This window comes from Micropterus salmoides, unplaced genomic scaffold (genome assembly GCF_014851395.1).
Source record: "Micropterus salmoides isolate LMB-PRFRI ecotype aquatic unplaced genomic scaffold, ASM1485139v1 Ms_hic_scaffold_17, whole genome shotgun sequence".
Lineage (NCBI taxonomy): Eukaryota > Metazoa > Chordata > Actinopteri > Centrarchiformes > Centrarchidae > Micropterus > Micropterus salmoides.
In genome coordinates this window covers 16,631,452-16,650,283 of record NW_024040817.1, presented here as the reverse complement: position 1 = coordinate 16,650,283, position 18,832 = coordinate 16,631,452, and the positions used below count along the sequence as shown (strand labels likewise).

The following is an 18,832-nucleotide window of genomic DNA, read 5'->3' as shown; positions in this document are numbered from 1 at the left end:
AAAGAAAAAAAGCCAGAGCTCAAGTGAATGACTCATTGCCGGAAAACAAATTCTCAATATCACCATTCACATGTATTTCAATGAAAATGGATGAGAAGTGTGGCTTTTATTGCTTTTATTGTTCTGTGTTTTGTATAATTTAAAGCCACAATACTGGGGGGAAAACCCCTCAGATGTAAGAAATTATAGACATTCAGACATCAGATTTAGACACTGTATTAATGTGTACATGTCCGGCATCACAAAAGACACAATCCACCTGACACCTCAATCAGTCTGATTGTGCAGGTGACTTTACTTTCCACATCCATGGCCAAAATGTGGCTTTAGTAAGCAGCAGGTGAGTGAGGGCAAATGAGCACATGTGCCTGTTTTAGTTGGCAGGAATCAGCTGCTACTCCTAAGTGGAACAGAAGGTTTACTCTGTGTGCCGTGTGTGAATCCTGCATCAATCCAATTTGCAGCTGCTGCATTTAAATTATAGAAAGCGATGGTGGTGCTCAAAAATCCCACTCTGTGGCAGCCCTTAAATTCTCAAAGGTTAGATGAGATGGTGATGGAATACCGCTGAAGCCCCTCAGAGACCTTACAAACAATTTGAACAGACTTTTAAACCAAATCACTGATATAAAGAAAAATAGGAGAAGTGGAAGTGAAACGGGTGCAGTCTGTACATCCCTGCTAGCTGCACACCAAACCTCCTTTCTGACTGAGAATATGAATGGTAAACTTGATAAATCATGACTTTATTGAGTAAGATTTATCCAAAAACTGTACAGGCACTTCTGCACCTATTCCAGACAGTACATGCAGTACTTTTCTTCTGCATCCATTTTATGAATATATTCATAATAAAAATTGTAATTATATATATATATATATATATATATATATATATATATATATATATATATATATATATATATATATATATATATATAAATAATCGCATTTTCTTGCGATTAATCGCTTTGTTACGTGCAAAATTGAATAATGAATTCTAAAGTAGTGTATTGCGCACTTATAATTTAAATGTACTGCTATATACACAAAAGTGCAATAACATGTGGTTTGCAAACACTTTAAACAAATAATGTGCTTTTTACCAGCAGTATTCCCTTTACACAGAAGCAATAAAATATTACCTATACCCTATATATAACCTATACCCTAAACATTAATGTAATCAAATCAAACATTAAACCAAAGCTATTTGCCACTGCCAGGGCAGGGTGTAGTGGTCGTCTTATATGCATGTGTTCACTCGCACAGACTTTACTTGGTTAAAAACTTGAAATGACGTTACAAGTTGCAGTGGATATTTTACAAGCACGGACCAGGTAACGTTAAAGCAGCATTGAACACAGTGTAGATGTTGGTTTGGGTTGTTTGAGTTGTTTGATAGGCTGCATCATTAACAAGCAAGTGGCTCACCTGCTGCCGTGATAACGGATTGAGGGTGGGAAAATACAGAAAAGAGATGACAGCGTAGTCTGCTGAAGCCTCCCTCCACTGCCAGTGAGCAACAGACTTTCAAAATAATAATAATTTTTTAAAAACTGCGTTAACGTGCGATGAAATAATTGTCTGCGTTAATTAATTAATGCGATAACGCGTTAATGTGCCCAACCCTAATAAATATATATATATATTTTTTTATTTTATCGCATCAGTACGGTGTGTTTCAAGAGGTTATGTATTCAAGAGAGACACGTACAATATATAACACATATTATACTGTACATATTTTTACCCCACCATGCATGAATGATTTTTTCCCACTGTAATCTTACTGAGTGACTTGTTTTAACCTTACTGTGGTGATGTCTATTTTTTAAACCAACCAAAAAACTATTTTACATCAGATATAATTCTGTAAATAGATTATGGAGAAACCCCGACCTCCATCCATGCATTAACACACTGCATTTATCTTTTTCATTTCATAGAAAATGAAAATAAATCACTGAGACACTGTTTTATTGCTGTTGAACTCAAACCATAAAGCACATTCAAAGCAAATATTATGCTCTGAAAGTGTTCGAACAAACAGTAGGTATTGTATAATTCCACAATCACATACAAACACACTCACAGATATATTATGATCTAAAGCCACAATGGCACCTCTTTATGGACTGTGCAGACACACACACACACACACACACACACACACATATATATATATGAGACGGAAACTCGCTGAAACTTTAATGTAAATGATGTCAATAATGTTGCAGTGCTCCCTTAAATCTACATGCCATGATTCAGGATAGACTGAAAGACTGCTGTACAGGCAATCTGTACTGCTATGTATGTGTGTGTGATTTGTAAGTCTTCCAACGGGGAGTCAAAGTGTTGCCAGTTTGTGACCTTGGCTTTAATAATACATGAATGGTGACATGAAAAAGGGGGACAAAGAGAGAGAGAGGGAGAGAGAGAGATAGAGAGAGACAAGGAGCGAAAGAGTAAAAAAGAAAGATGCAGGACTGACAACACGAGAAAAGAGGGTCTCTTCTCTTGTCAGATACAGGAAATGGGTTGAGAGAGAGAGAAAGGGAGAAGCAGAGAAACCAAACAACAGTGCATTAGAGACAGCAAGAGACAATGTTGTGACTTTAGAAAGAAGGGGAAAGAGAGAACTGGGGACGGAAAGATGGCTAATGAGGAAAAATGAGACCAATAGAGAGATGGACAGAGAGAGAAGGGAAGAGGGGGAACGCAAGGAGTGAAAGAGGTGAGTGACTTGTTGGTAGAGCTTCGTTGGCTCACTGATGGAGGGCCTGTCTAACACACACACACACACACACACACACACACACACATTGTGTAGTGCATCGTTGACTTTGTAGCAAGGTAGAGTTACTGATAATGTTTATATTTCATTTCCAAGGTCTATGGGATGTGGCTTTAGGAATACACAGACATGCGTACACACACACACACACACACACACACACACGCTCTCTCTCTTTTTTTTCTGTCTCAAAAACACACATACATCTCACACAGCCACCCACTAATACCACAGGCATCCACCTTTATAGTAAATCTTGTGGGTGATGGAGCCAGCACTCAGAAACAAACACATTTATCTTGCACAGAGTACAGGTAGAATCTGTCAGGGTTTTTGGGTTTGAGTAAGACACCCAGGTGAATGTTTTCTACTAGTTTTTTTTTGTCACTGTGATATAGAAATAGAAATATACATAATGGCTCTGGATTATTACAGGATAATAGAGTACAGAGGAGGCTGAGCATGATATGTGAGAGTTTAAAAAACAAACAATGGCCAACAGTATTTTCTGAGCTAAAGGACAGTAATTATACGCACATCACTTGGGTGTAAGGCTATCAGAAAACACTGTCAGTGTGCTGGTATTACCTTTTTTATTGACATTTCTTCCTAACAAACACAAAACAAACAAAATAAGGATCCTTAAATTTGATTAGAGTTTTGACAGTAAGCATACTCTCTGGTTGACAAATTATGTAATGACAACACTGCTACTAAATTATGGAGAACATATCTTTAGCATTTTCTTGCATTTGATTATGCTTTTAGGATGTAAATAAAGGTAAATGTATTCTCATTTGTCAAAAGTATATAGATTATACCTACTACAGTGAATATAGACAGTTAAATCCCTGCAAGAATAAAATGTCTGACCATCATTCTGTACAATGGAGTATTATTATAAGCATGGATGCATTTAAATGATGGTTCTCTCCATTAATTCTTTTATCGATCTCTATGGGGAAATTACTCAGGAGAAATGAATGAGGATATGTGCAGCTATTGTGGAGCCTCTTAGCAGGTGCCCTTTGATTTCAAGTTGGTTTGACACACTGGCTATTTTTACATATGAAGTTCTTTATCTAATCATGTGTTTTAAACTATTGCATGGTTTGGAGCAGATTATATCTCACACTACAAAATAAATTAAACATGAAGACCGTAGTGTTAGAGTTCTCTTTGAGGGAAGTGGGCCTGTGGTATATAATTATTTTCTATTTGAATAACTTTTGTACACCACAGAATTTAAGGCAAGACACTGCAGGTGAATAGGGTAAAAAATAAGATATCACCATGAAACGTTCCTAGTTGATTACTTACATTAAGACAACATTTTTTTATATTACAGGTTTTCAGTAATATTATGTTTAAATATGCAAATGAGGCAGTATCTATTGAAATATGTGTTTATTTGCATCTATTTCAAAAACTAAAATCTGAACACTGGATTAAATCAAGTTCAAATTTATGGTTTTCTGTTGACACATTGTACTCAAATATTTTTTACAGAGGGGATTTTTGGATTAGAGCCTGACCGATTTATCGGCCGATATGAGCTAATTGCATTTAATCGGCATCGGCGTTTATAACAGCAGATACATGAGTATCAAAAAAGAAACAGAGACAGATCCTTCACACTTGTCAAGAGTGTTGCGTTGTTTGCGTACCAGAGGGCGCTCTGCAGCTCCCCTGTTAACGCCACTGCTGCACCAGAAAAAAAACACAAAGAAAACAATCTGACCGGAGTCTACCGAGATTGTTTACAACACACAGACACACGCTGTGGCTGTTTGCGGTGAGTTGGTCATTTGTCACGTTAATTACATGACTTAAATAATTATAATGAATGTAGCCCCAATCACTTCTCCTCTCCTGAAAACATTCATGGTTTGCGAACCCTCCCGTTTTTCACTGCCATCTCCCGGCTTCCTACCGGCTCACAGCAGTATGTTTAATGTTACGGTAGTTGGGTGTTGGAGGCTACGCTGCTGACAGATGTGATTGTAGACATATTTCTAACTAACATTAATGCGGCCCATTGCTAAAGTAGCCACAAAGCTAATGCCGTGTTTATCAGTAGAAGAGCGCTAATGTTGTAATGAGCCGTTACACTATAGTTTCTGACATATTCTAAATTAGTTTGCAAGCAGCCTGTCTGCAGTTATAGTTGGCGTGTCGGAAATGACTAAACCAGAGCAGACATGTAAATAAAGTTGAGATGAACAAGAATCTAACACGGCTTTCTGCCTAACAAAGTTATCTTGCTCCTCTTTGTGTGACGTTGTAGATGTGAAACGTTGTAGTCAGAGCCTTACCGGCTCTGGTTGCAACTCATTGCATTACCAGACCCTCCACTGTGACCTCATTAAATCCACAGATGATGGCACTCATAGTTCATTTCTGCACCTCTCTGTGTTTCACGAACTGTAATCAAATTCACACTACATCTATCAAATAGAGAACTTAGGAAAGGTTAATATTTTTAGAATGGTAGGAGATCATTTCAACAGAACAAAACCGTTTTAATTGACATTAAGATAAAGGTCAGATGTTCTAAACAAACATTTATTTTTTTAAATAACAAATAAACCAGACAATTTACCTTGAAAGTGCCCTGAAATAGACTCAATAGACTAAACAAAAAAAATGCTTTTGTGAAAAAATGTTTTTCACATGGAAAACGTTGTATCCTTTCCGTTGTAAAAAATCCATCACTTACAAATTTAACCTAAAAAGCATCCCAAGAAGAGTCTTCCAAATCTGGAAGACAGTATGTAAAAGTAGACATGCTCCTAGGTTGATCACTACTAGGGTTGAAACGATTCATCGATTAAATTGATAAAATCGATTAATAAAATGCATCGAAACAAATTCTTTGCATTGATGCTTCATTTAATCCATATAACTATATAGTACAGTGTTTCGCACGGACATTTATTACTGTCGCACATCGCGCTTACGCTGTCAAAACGATGTGATTATAATGGAGCTGTTTGCAAAGTCGAGGAAGAAAGAGAAAATAGCGAGGGGCAAAGAAGAAAGTGTTGAAAGTATGGGATTATTTCAAGCTAAAAGAAAACAACTCTAATGTTACCGTCCGTCCACCGTAAAACCAAACTTCGCCTCCGCAACAGCACGACAGCACCTGAACAAAAAGCAGCCGGTGTTCTGCCAGCGGACCACAGATAAGGTAACAGTAACAGCAACTTTAGCATTTAACTGAAATCATGATTGATTGTTAAGTTGAAGACTAGACAAAGTAAGCCGCAGTCCTCAGCTGAAAATGTAAACACATGTGTTTGTTGTTGTCCTTTTTGAGCCGTGAGTTGTAACCTCATGAGTCACCTGCAACTCTCTCTGTAGCACAGACAATCCCTGCTACCTGCGTGAGCTAATCCATTCTTTCACCCAGAGTCTTTATAACTGTTATCTTTATAATAACAAACAACAGCTGTTTCGTGTGCAGGATCATTCATCTCCCGTTTCACATTTCATGTGTGTTTTCTTGACTAAACATGGTTTGGAGACCTGCGTCGGGTGACATAGCCGCTGTCGGCTCCTGTAGTGTGAGTATGTCCCTGTCACCGATCAGTCACGTAGTGTGAACACCACACCGACTTCAAGACTGCTGTCATATGACGGCAGCTTGTGTAGTGTGAACGGCGCCGCCAACCAAAAATACTTCTTAAACGACGCAAATTGTTGAAATAATCTATAGAAGCTTTGAATACTAAAATAATCGTTAGCTGCAGCCCTAATCACTACTTTTGATGTCATCTTCAAATAAAAGAATCATCTGCTATCAAAATCATCTATAATACTCCCCACAGAAATGTGCCCATACTGTAAAAACAATCAATGAAAAAGTCAGTGCCATTTTTGATTGACAATTTAAAAATCAGTGAATTGACTTAGTAATAAGTTAAACAGCAATATCTTACATATTAGCAAACATATCATAGCATAAGCTCCTGGTCTACTCAAGCCCCCAAGAATGGAGCTGGGCTATAAAGCAATTTTGGTGTAGTGGCCATGTTCATCACGTGAAGCACACTAGCCCAAAAAGATTTTTTCCTATACACAATCATTGAAAAAGAAGTGGCTGTAGAATAGTGAATACATTTTTTGAGTGTCACAAATGACTCTTTATTTTTAGAATTGGATCAGTTTGGTCCAATAACCTTCGTGAAGTCTAGAGAAGCCGTATGATTAAATTATTTTATCCTATTCATGTGTGCAGGGAGCCAACAGGAAGACAGCCGACTGGGCCAGTAGATGTCTTTGATGTGTATACTCTCAACTGGCTTGGCTGGAGAAGGATTTTAGTGCACAAGATACTTTATGGGCTTATAAACGCAGTGTAAGGAACCTGTGGAGGCTTTGTCTTTAATAGCAAAGACTGGGGAGCCTTTTTTAAATGCAATCTAACTCTCCTTAATAGATCTAGATAGAATAGTCATTGAACAAGGGTGTGTTTTGCTGCTTATAAATCAGACTTTTCATTTGGGACACTGTTCCAGTGGATGGTAACACAAAGAAATAGGCCTCCTAGACTGAAGGGTAGAATGAAGCATGGAGAAGAATCTTTGGCCTACAAACACAACATTTTGCAAGTTTACTAAAAAAACATTTTTTTCTCATTCCCTTCACACACATACACTTAATTTACATTTTCCCATCCTTTCTCTTTTATCTCTCAAACACACTTATACACATGCTCTTTTCTTACCCTTGTAATTGATCTTAAATCCTATAGATCCGACACTCTCATCTGACTGTAGGTGAAGCCACATCTGGTGGGTCATACTGACTATCAGGTCAGGAACAAAGCTACCTGATAGGCTGGGGCATAAAACACAACACTATTAAATCATTGTAATTATAGTCGCCATTATAAAAAGTATAATTTTCATCCCTGCAATCATAGCCATAATCAAATTCTCAAGTGCTGCTGTGAGTGTGAACAAATTGCTGGAGCATACTGCGTTAGAGTTGAATGCTTTGGTTTTGCAGAATGCTCCCTCAGAAAAGCAAATTGCATCCATACCATCCTTTTTTTTGTGTGGCTTTTTTCTCAGAATGCCAGCCCTCTTTTAGGCATTAAACTGACCGACTCCAAAGTGAATTGAAATCAGCCACTTTGTAAAGGCTCTACATCTGTTATCCTTTTGGGCACTGCAGAGCATTTTCAAATTTCAAAGACAAGTTCATCTTTTTAAGTGGAGCACACATAATGCAGACTGCTGTTTTACGATCTGACTTAATTACGACAAAGAAGATGGAGGTTTTAGGCTAGCTGGCAGCTGATGGCTTAAAATGGAAAAAGTCAGTTTACTTTGATCATTTAGACTTTATGTGGAACATGTTAACTGTGTTGTAAAGCATCTGACTGACTGACAACAGCGCTGCTGCTCATGAGGGCATCTGGTCATTATGGAAACACAATGTGTGTTGCACAAAGAAAATGCAAAACTGCAGTTAAGAGAGCCCATTTTCTGAAAGTTGTTACATTCCCTGTGTTTTGTTGCTATAATCTGTCTGGTATGACAGCAGAAGACAACTTAATATGCATAATTTTCAAGCAAGGACTAACTATCTCTTTTAATGTGAAATGCATTATATAATTATGATACAGTGTGGGATTTCCCACCACTGATTCATAGATGAATAATGTATTAAAGTTTTTTACAATCCGCCCACATGTGACACACTCAATCCTAAAATGCTTGATTTGGGCTAGAAAAAAAATAAATAAATAAAAACTTTTCACAAAAAATAAGAATGTAAAATGATACTGTAATACTTACACCTGTAGTATAGTTGTAGGATCTCCCACTTCCCCTCCATCTCCTATTGTCAGAGTATCATAGGCTATCTCCAGGTCAAACTCTTCAAAGTTGATCTGGATTACCTAGTTCACACACAAAAACCCAGAAGCATACGTGTCAGTTTCAAACCACTTCAAGCACAACCCAGTCAAAGTCAATCTGGGCCTGACATTTAGGTTTATAAATGTCAGGGCTACTTATTTATTAGCTTTGACAAGATGAAGCAGATTCTGAAAACAGACAAACATTAGATACCCCTACAGTGTATATGAATCTTTATTGATCCCAGTTTAACAACCATCTGTTTATAAGATGTAGAACTGTGTCATGATGATATCTGTTAAGAAATCTTTTCTTGCAAAAAGTACGACTTTGTTCTCATATTATTACAACTTTTGTCTAAAAAAATTCCAACTTACACTTTTCCTCCTAATATTATGACTTTCTATTAAAAATAAAAATAAATGTCAGTTAAGCCTCGCCCATTTTCTCGACAGAAACTTGGCCTAAATGGGCTGAGGTAATACATTTACACAAGTAATTACCTTTTCTTTGAAAATAAACTTAAAGGTGAAAAAAGAAACAACAAAATATGAAAAAATTATGAGAAATCACATGCATAGAGTCAGGGATATATCTATATTGCCCTCCACTGACCCCAATCATAACCACCAAATGCTCCATAGATGTTTTTATGTTTAGAATTTCACCTATGACCATATTATAAAACACATTTCTCTCTTGGAACACATGACCGCAGGTGAATCATTAGAATGCATTAATGCATCACACATTGTGGTACGACTTCATTCAGCGTTGCAAGAAGAACTAGGAAGAGACAAGAAGCACCACCCTGCGCTGCACTCGAAGCTGGGAGAATCAGCACACAGCTCAAAAGTCTGATCAGGAATTATTAAACCAACACTTTCTGTTTCATCTAAGACCAGAGAGAAACACATTTGGCAGAGAAGGGAGGAGAGAGAAAAGGAGAGTTGGGGGGAAGGATGAGAGGGACAGAAAGAGGAGAGTAGATAAAGAGAAGGAAGAAGATGAAGGCAGATAGAAAAAGGGAGGAGAGAGGAGGAGGAGGCAAAAGAGAGGAATGGGGGGTAATAATGAGCACATCTTTGATGCTAGCAACATACCGTGTTAGAATATTTCAACTAAAATTCTGACTTGACCCTCAGGGGAAGACTGAAACCTCACTGCCTATCCTTCACTTCTTCCTCTTTCCTTGTGAGGAATTTTCAGATTTCCAGATTCAATATTCTGCCGGAGGACTTCAAAACATCCAAAACAGCATACAGGTCTGACGCTGGTGTGTTAACTCTGAGCACATTTACGTCCATATCACTATCTTCTTATTTGTGAGCATCTGTTTTTGTAGTCTGCTTGAGTTAGACATCATGAATATAGTCCTTTTCCTTTCTTCCTCCACTATCTGCAACCTGAACACCTGGGGACATGATACCACTAGTGCGCATGTTGAAGTATAAACAGCTTATCCTCACTGTGACCTTAACCGTTGAATCTATAAAGAAAGAGGGAACAAATGAAAAACTGAGCACACATTACAGTGACCATGCCTTTCCCCTCACATGCTGTTTAACTACTTATCTGTTGGCAGTGTCGTCTGATTTGCTTTTGTTCGTGGGGTTCATTTTTATTCAAGTCAATTTTCGATTTTGCTTGTGGCAGCAGAAGCAGACTTACCTTTTGTATGACATTACAAAAGATATTACGAAACAGATGTGGCCATACCACGATTAAATCAAACAAACTGGAAAGAATCAACAGCACCATTACCTAAGGTCACCGGAAAGGAGTTAAGTGAGAGGAGGCTACAAAGATGAAGCAGTAACTTGCCCAGCTCACAATGCTGACTCAGTCTTATTGGCATGTAAGGAAGCAGATCGGATTAAAGCATCACCTACAAACCTGCTAAACTCTCCCTGGCAAGCCCACACACATACAAAGACACACCAGCACTCAAGCACACATTGTCACAAACACACACACACACACACACACACACACACACTAACACTCTCTCTCTCACACACACACATACACACACACACACACTAAAACACTCACGTATACAGACAGGCCCCGCTTTGTGGAGATTAATGTGTCAATTTCTGTGATTACATAGTCACCATTTTCACACTTATCGCAATATTCCTATAAGCCTTAAGCAAGCTTTCAATCCAACAGCAAGCCTCACAATATATAACATATACCAGTATACATAAACAATGTTTTTACACATTTTATCCAAAGGCAAACCTTGATCCTGCATTTAAAGGGTTAACACAACTGCTACGTCTAGAGTAAATAATGCAAACGTGCACCAGAAAAGATTCTCTTATAAAAAGCACAATTGATGGTTTGCGTGGGTATTAAGCTGTACAGATGAATGCATCTTCTGATTCTCATGAACTGCCAGCAGACAAGACGCTTCCTGTGAGTGTAGTTTTTACACCAGCCCTGCATTTACTCAAGAACTTCAGAAAGTGCTTTACTACTGAAAATAGTTCCTGAACTTGTATATTAAGTCGCAGTGGTGAGTAGACACTAAGTTACTCCAGCTGCCATTCATCTGCGAGTGTGAAAAGAGAAACTCTGCCTTTTCTAGATGCTGACTTTTGTAATTTGGCTCATATTTAAACTGAATAAATAAAATGAAGGGGGAGAAGAACTGAGCGACTATTACGGAAATTATGTGAAGTGCTAGGAATAATGCTGTTAGTTGGCTACATAAAGGAGAGCATCTTGCCATCTTTGATTCTGTCGTGGGAACAGACCAGGGGCCTGAACAGAAAAATGTCCTACTTGTCCTACTACCTTAATTTAAGTTTTAAAGATTGAAAAAATCCCATCTTCCTCTTACTGAAGCAATTCCTGCTATAATGGATAAGAAAATGTCATGCCAGTGGAGAAGAGAAAACCCCATCTTTTTGGGAAGTTTTCTTCCAAATTATCGGCCCAGGAGAAAGATTTGAATGGATTCAGCAGACAATAAATCATATTGACAGTCAAAATATACCAATTAATATATGGTCTGAGAAATTTGAAGAGTCATCATATGGATTACATTTAAATTTATTCATTTAGCTGACGCTTTTATCCAAAGCGACTTACAATTGCTATACATGTCAGAGGTCGCACGATGGTCTGGAGCAACTAGGGGTTAAGTGTCTTGCTCAGGGACACAATGGTGGATGGGTCACAATGGGGGATTGAACCCAGGTCCCACACCAAAGGCAAGCATCTTAAATATGCGCCATCACCCCCATGGATTGAGCAGTTTGTCAACCATAACATTGTGGTGTTCATGTTCCCTGTCTTCACTGTAATTGCCCTAGAGACCTCACAGCAGTTTGTGATGCCATTTTATTATTTATTTTGAATTTAGGATAGGGTCCATGCCATCCTAATTTAGGAAATTCTTCAGTAAGAAAAGTTTTGTAATAGCTTAACTCCTATCCCAAGATAAGATAATTTTTTCCTTAACATAGTTAGGAAACATGTAATACCAAAGATACTAAATGTTATCCTAAATTGAGATAAGATAGGATTTCAGACTGTTTTCAGGATTTCAGAAAGTTTCTGTAATGAGGCCGCAGACCTGTCTGGCCATGTAGTGCATAAAGACAGAGGAAGACCTGTGTGTTTCAATGTGAAGACTGGTCTATCTATCTCCTTCTACATGTCCTTTACAGAACAACCTAATGCCACATCAGCACTGTTCACACAGCATTAAACACAGCCAGAATATCACTACATTACACTGTGGCCATGTGTGTCTATGTGTGTGTGTCTCTGTGTGCATGAATGTGAATGTTGCACTGAAGTCAACTTAGATTGGAACCTCATTACTGATAGTGTGTGGGTTAGCGTTTATGTGCACGTTCGATATCTCTTTCAGTGTAGTGTGTGTGTGTGTGCGCGCGCAATAGATGAAGCTGAACACATTCTACATATTTCTCCTCTCCTCTAATAGGTTGGTGTTCATGAAAACATCCATCTCTTTCTCTCTCTCTCTCTCACCCCATCTCTCCTGCCTCTCTCTATCTTTCCCTCTCACTTGGTGTCACCCTCTCTGTCTCTCTCTTTTTAATTGGCTGCTGCATTCCTTCTTTCCATCTATATATGGCTTCTAGCCAATGAGGCGACAGAATTGGATTTCTGCTTGATAAAGCACTTCCTTTGGTTGTCGTGGAGACAATGAGGTGATCCTCCCCACCCATACCATAATATGATCTAGGGATACCTTGAAGATACAGCTACTGTAGGTATATCTGAAACACCTGGCCAGCGACACAGTCAGTGATGTAAAGGGGGCACAGACAGGGCCGGGGAATAATAGATTGTCTGTGACAGTATTACAGTAAACCCTTTGCCACCTGCTCCCCTTGAATGTGCTTCCGCCTAGATGGTATAATTTGTGCCATTGTGAGAAGAGCCGGGCTGATAAAGACTGATGGCCAGAGCCCGTTGCAACTTAGTGTTTCCCCCTTTACTTCTGTTTCACTGAGTTGAATCCACAAGGTGCCTCACTTTAAGACACCAAGTCTGAACAAGAACCTGTGTGAAAGGCTATGCATGACTGTTGCTATGCAACTACTGTACTGAAAAATACATTTGTAGTGCTCTTTTGCTAAATGTTTAACATTTTTAACCTGAGCCCTGAAAAAGTGCTACGCAGCACATCCTGTCAAGAAGATGCATAAGGATCCCAGTTTAATCACTAACAGCAAGTAAAATAAGCCAGTGCAATTATTCTATCATATCTTTAGTGTGTATGTCTGATTTCTGTAGGCCTACAGGGCATTACTGAATTCAATGCCCGTAAAAGTACAAACCAAGTTACCCAAAAGTGTAACTTTCCCTTCTTACTCAATGAGCTTGTATTACTTTTACTTTGTGTTTGTCATAGTAGTGTTAACTAAATATGCAGCGTAACAGCACTACACTAGTCTTCTTGTATCCATGGGTTATGCATTACACTGTGCATTCAAATGCATATGAAGTGATGCAAAGCCAGCTCATGCTTCTCACTGTATATAACAGAGTATGATCTAGCAGCTGTATGTGCTAGCTGTGTATCCAGCTGAATTAGTGAATTTAAAAATAGCTGGACAGAAATGAAGTTGTCTTATTTCATGCATCATAAAAAGACCATATGAAGAAAGTTCTTTGAAGAAACTTGCTGATATTACAGAAGATGGGAACATTCGAAGAGCAAAATAAGAAACTAAATGGTGGGGGAAATAAAGAGAAGACAATAGTACAGTAAGATCTGTTTTTTGTTTTAGAAAAAATAGGAGGAGAGAAGAGAGAAGTGCAGTAATGGCCATCCCCAAGGTTAAATGAGAACAGGAGAGAATGAATTGGCTCTAAAGGCTCATTCTGCCAAAACTAAATGAAGTAATAACATCAGAGAGCTATGGAACCCCATTAACACTTAACCTGAGAGAAAGGGAGCAGAAGAAATGGGGCTGACATAGACAGAGCGACACACAGAAGCTATAGAATCTCTGTGTATCTTTACCTTCAGAATATGAGAAGGAGACAGTGAGAAATGTAGAATATGTACGGGAAAGGGTGCATTGGAGAGAGCGATACGAGTGAAACAGTGATAAACAGAGTTTCCCCTGAAGTGCCCTCCTCCTCCCTCTCTGTATTCTCTCGTTCTCCATAGTAATTTGATGGTTTCAGGCTGAGCTCTTTAATGAAGAATCTGGGTAATTCTGAGGACAGAGCCTCTGGGAATGAGGGAAGAGGAGGGATGGGCAGCATAAAAAAGAGAAAAAGAAAGATGAGACAGAGAATAAGAAGAAGTGAGAGACAGAATGAAATAGGGAAAGACATGTACAAGAAATAAAAAAAAAAGAGATGTTCTGCTAGTGGGAGAAGCAAGCTCAATTGGGACTATTGCCTTAATGTTGTAGTGCTTGCGCCATCACCCACTTCCCCCTTATAAGCCTCAGATTCTGTCTTTTAGAGTCCCAGTGTGCGTTTATGTATCTTGTTGCCTTCTCTCCTCAGGAGTTCAACTGACCGCTCACTTGCCCACTAAGCTGCCCCTCCTTGCCTCATCAGCCTCCTAATTGAGGACAGGTTTTTACTGCAGTTCGCCAGATCATCAGTGCGCTCATTCTGATCTTGCCTGTTACCTGTTGTTTAACTGCCAATTCCCCCACGGTTTGTTTGCTTCTGCCACCTGCCCAACATAAGCCAGATTTTTAATAATTAATAAGTTAATTAATAATTAAATAAGCCACCTTTGCCTCCACTAGATGGGTCTCCGAATCTGCAATTTCCACTAATCTCTTGAACCATGACAGAATGCAAATTCCTAAACAAACATGAACTATGAACACTAAAATGTCCTCAACACTAACTAAGGTGACCGTTGTCTGTGTACTAAACCATGTATTTTTGCAACCTTAAAATTGATCATTCAGCAAATTTAACATTGTGATTTATGCTAAAGCCAATTATGTGATACATTCCCAATAGATTAAATACTCTATAATCTCTGATCACACTTTTTCATGAAACAAATGTTCTGAAATATATATTGGCTTTGTTAAAGTACGGTTCTTCTCAGAATAATAATACTTGCTGCTTTTAATCATATCACATATCACTTAAGAATTTTTTGAAGAACTATATTTTCAAATTGATTGATTAATACTTTGTCTTTACCTTTAACTATACCGCATCTTTCCTTAAATTCGGCCAAAAACCCACTGGAACAAACTGAAAATTATCTGAGGGTAGTAGGACAAGTCTGACAGTACAAAAGATGCTAAGCCCTGAGCAAGATCTGGATTTACATATTCACATGCTCTAGCCTCTTCACAGGTGGCCAGCATGAATACAACAACTTGCCAAGAATGAATAAAGATGGGAATTGATTTGGAGTTATACTAAATGATTTGTCACTCTTTGTCATGCTCATGTCTTTCTCTTGCCCTCTGTCTTCCACAATTTCTGTAAGCGCCAAACTGATGAATGTGACCACAGCCCTGGGTTTAAAGACACAGATTTCCATAGATGTGCAGGACAGATTTGTTATAAAAAGTTTTAAGGTAGAGGTCTTTGAGAGACCTGACCCCTGAAACCTGATTACCAACCCTGACCACTACCTAGCTGACCTTGACTTTAAAAGCTATGGGTCTCAGATCTCTTAAAAATTTTGATTGAACCCAACAGAGAATCTAGTAACATCAGCAACACGTAACGCATCTTTAGAAGATCAAGACACAACAACTTATCTGCTGTGGCTTAATCAACTTAGTTAATTGACAAAGTTTCAAGGGGGAAACATACAAACCATTTTAATACTGAAGTGCTGTAATGTTTAAGAGTTGTCTTTTTTATCAGCAGTTTTCCAGACTAGTTTGTAATCCAATAAGGCAGGTGAGGAGGGGTCACATTACACTACCCTGACCAAAGACAAATGGTATGAAAAAAACAGTAATATATAAAGCCATATCTCACTGGAACACTTTGCCGTGCTTTACATCTCAAGAATTTATAACAAAAGATTTTTAGGAAGCAGCTAAAGAGGCTTTTGAAAAAGGGCCTGAACAACAAACAAGAAATATAGGCTTCCTTTGAGTTTCTGCAACATGAATAAAGAGTTCAGATAAACTGACACTATTATTGCTGTTTGTTCTGACTGTTAATCAGGTGAAATTGTTCTAATTGTTTAATGACTTGTACATATAAGATTTTCATGCAATTTTATTGTTGGATGCAATGTTAATGTTACTGTTTACTGTTTGAAGTGCTCCCAAGAAAAAACCCCAAAAACAAATGGGGATCCAAACAAACCATAAGCAATAAAAGCTTAATATGTTAACAGAGGTAAGTGCTTTATACCATCTTAAAATCAACTAAAGGCAGCACTTGATATTAACTATTTAGACTCCTTAGAGTACGATCAGGCATGGGTCCAGTTTCTTTCAGGTCAGCTGGAGATTGGGTCTGCTTTGTAAAAAAAAAAGAAAAAAAAAAGAAAAAGATTTCTATTTAAAGGTAGAGAGGAAATGTTGTACGACAGAATGGGCGATGACCAGCAAGACTTGACCCAGGGATGTTGTGGTTCATGTGCTACATGTCTTAGCCCTGCTAGATCACCGCCTCTGTGTTTGTTCTAAATGGATGTCCATCCTCTTCAGGTCAGGTACCGCACAAATTTAAAGACCTCTTGTTTGATATAGTGGCATACCGTCTGGCGCAATATAGCACATGACATGTCTTTGATTCAGTATAGCACATGACATGTCTTTGATTCAGTATAGCACATGACATATTGTATATATAATGTATTATGATAAAAGAACATTACAGTGATAAGGTAAAGCCTTAGATGATGAAGTGCTATAAAAATGACTTGATGCAGCTTCAGTTGATCAGGTCTTCATTTAGGGCAATGTGTTTGGCAATATCCATAATCATACATAATAAATACACATTCATTTTCAACTTACACACATTATACACACACACACGCACACACACACACGTACCCAACAGGGCGAGGAAAGGCATTAGTACTATAGCCTTCAACGGTCACATACACATTGTAGCCTTCAAATGAGAATGTTTTGCTCTAGGCCATAAACCACAGGCCTTGGGCAGTGACAAAGAGAGTTGTGTGTGAGAGTTGGGGACAGAAAGAGAGAGCGAGAGATAAAGGTTTTGAGCAAGAGCAAAACGACAAAGTGTGTGTGTGTGTGTGTATATTTGATCACACGTGCATGCAAAAGTGTGTGCGTGTGACTGTGCACATATGTGTATGTGCATCGCCATGGTGCTGACGCAGGTGTTGCCATTGACGACAGGGCGGTCACCACAGTGACCCTGAGTGGAATAACGATGTGTCTCCTGAATACCAATCAGATTTCTCCTGGGACATAAAGCGACCAATTGCAGCTATCTAACCTAGCCTTTCGTCTGCCCCTTTGCAGGATTAACCAATCACACAGGATGAGACACTGATATGCTCTGACTAGCATGCATGGTTCCTCCTATATGAATCATTATCAACACATTTCAATTATGTAAAAATGCTGCTAAACTAAATTTGTAAATGCCTGTAAGAGCTGCTGTGTTATATCAATTAAAATGACATTGAATGCATAAAATTCAAATGGAACAAAGCCTGCAGGCTAGTTTAGGCAGACAACTTGAGCTGCATCGCTACGCTCACTCATGACATTCTGTCTCACTGCAGCATGTTGTATTTCCAACACACTTTTAACAATAGGGCAGACTGCAAGATGATGTGTACTCCCCGCTCTTGCTCTGCCAGTGCTGCTCTTACATTTCATATCTGCTCTGTTCTGTGTTTGGCGTGGGTACACTTACGGGGAGTAATACAATTACAGCCTACATGCAAAATATCAACTCCAAATATGTATTCACATAATAATAAATGTATTCCAAGCCGTTTTTTAATGAAGTTCTTCTACAATAGAATTAACATATTTTTTTCACCATGCACCATAAGAGAGATATTCTCAATAGTCCCGATGCACCTAAAGTGTCCGCTTCAAGGCCCACCAATGAGTGACCTGACCTGGTTAAAAATATCAAATGGTCATATTCCATTTAGTTCCAAAACAATTAATTGCAATGTGTGTTACAGTTTTTGTTTTTTTTTGTTTTTTAATTGCTCTGCATTGGTCAAAACTGAAGCCACTTTTTCAAAACTCTTCACACATACTGCGTTACCAACATGCATCTTGGCCAAACAGTTAATCTCACCTCCAGAAGTCACTCAAACCACCAACACACTTCATACAAGCCACAAAAATTCAATCGAAACAATGGCAGCAATTCTCACTCAGAAAGCATGCATTGTCATTCATAACTAGGGCTGGACAATAAAACAATAATGATAATTATCGTAATATAATTTTCCTCAATAACAAAATAATATGTTCATTTTATCGCCAATAAATGTTTGCTTTAATTCATTTGAATCGTGAACAAATTAGCACCTAATTTTTCTATTAAAATATTTATTTTGTTGAAAAAAGAAGCCTGAAAAAAGATTACTAAACTAATCATATTTGCTGAAAAAGATAACAGTTTTGAATTTGCTAACTCAGACTTGTGAAGTGATCCACTGTTTGGCATCAAGTATTTGTCACATTCTTACCAAAGTCAAGTTTAACCACAT

General features: G+C 38.3%; 1 protein-coding gene across 1 annotated transcript in view; it reads right to left on the bottom strand.

Moving 5' to 3' along the window:
• Nucleotides 1-18,832, bottom strand: part of csmd3b (CUB and Sushi multiple domains 3b) — a 236,710-nt gene that overhangs the window by 100,247 nt on the left and 117,631 nt on the right. Inside the window, exons 9-10 of the mRNA XM_038725460.1 lie at nt 8,605-8,708; nt 7,527-7,639 (exon numbers count right to left, since the gene is read on the bottom strand). Of these exons, the coding sequence (XP_038581388.1) occupies nt 7,527-7,639; nt 8,605-8,708 (217 nt within the window). The remainder of the gene's footprint in view (nt 1-7,526; nt 7,640-8,604; nt 8,709-18,832) is intronic.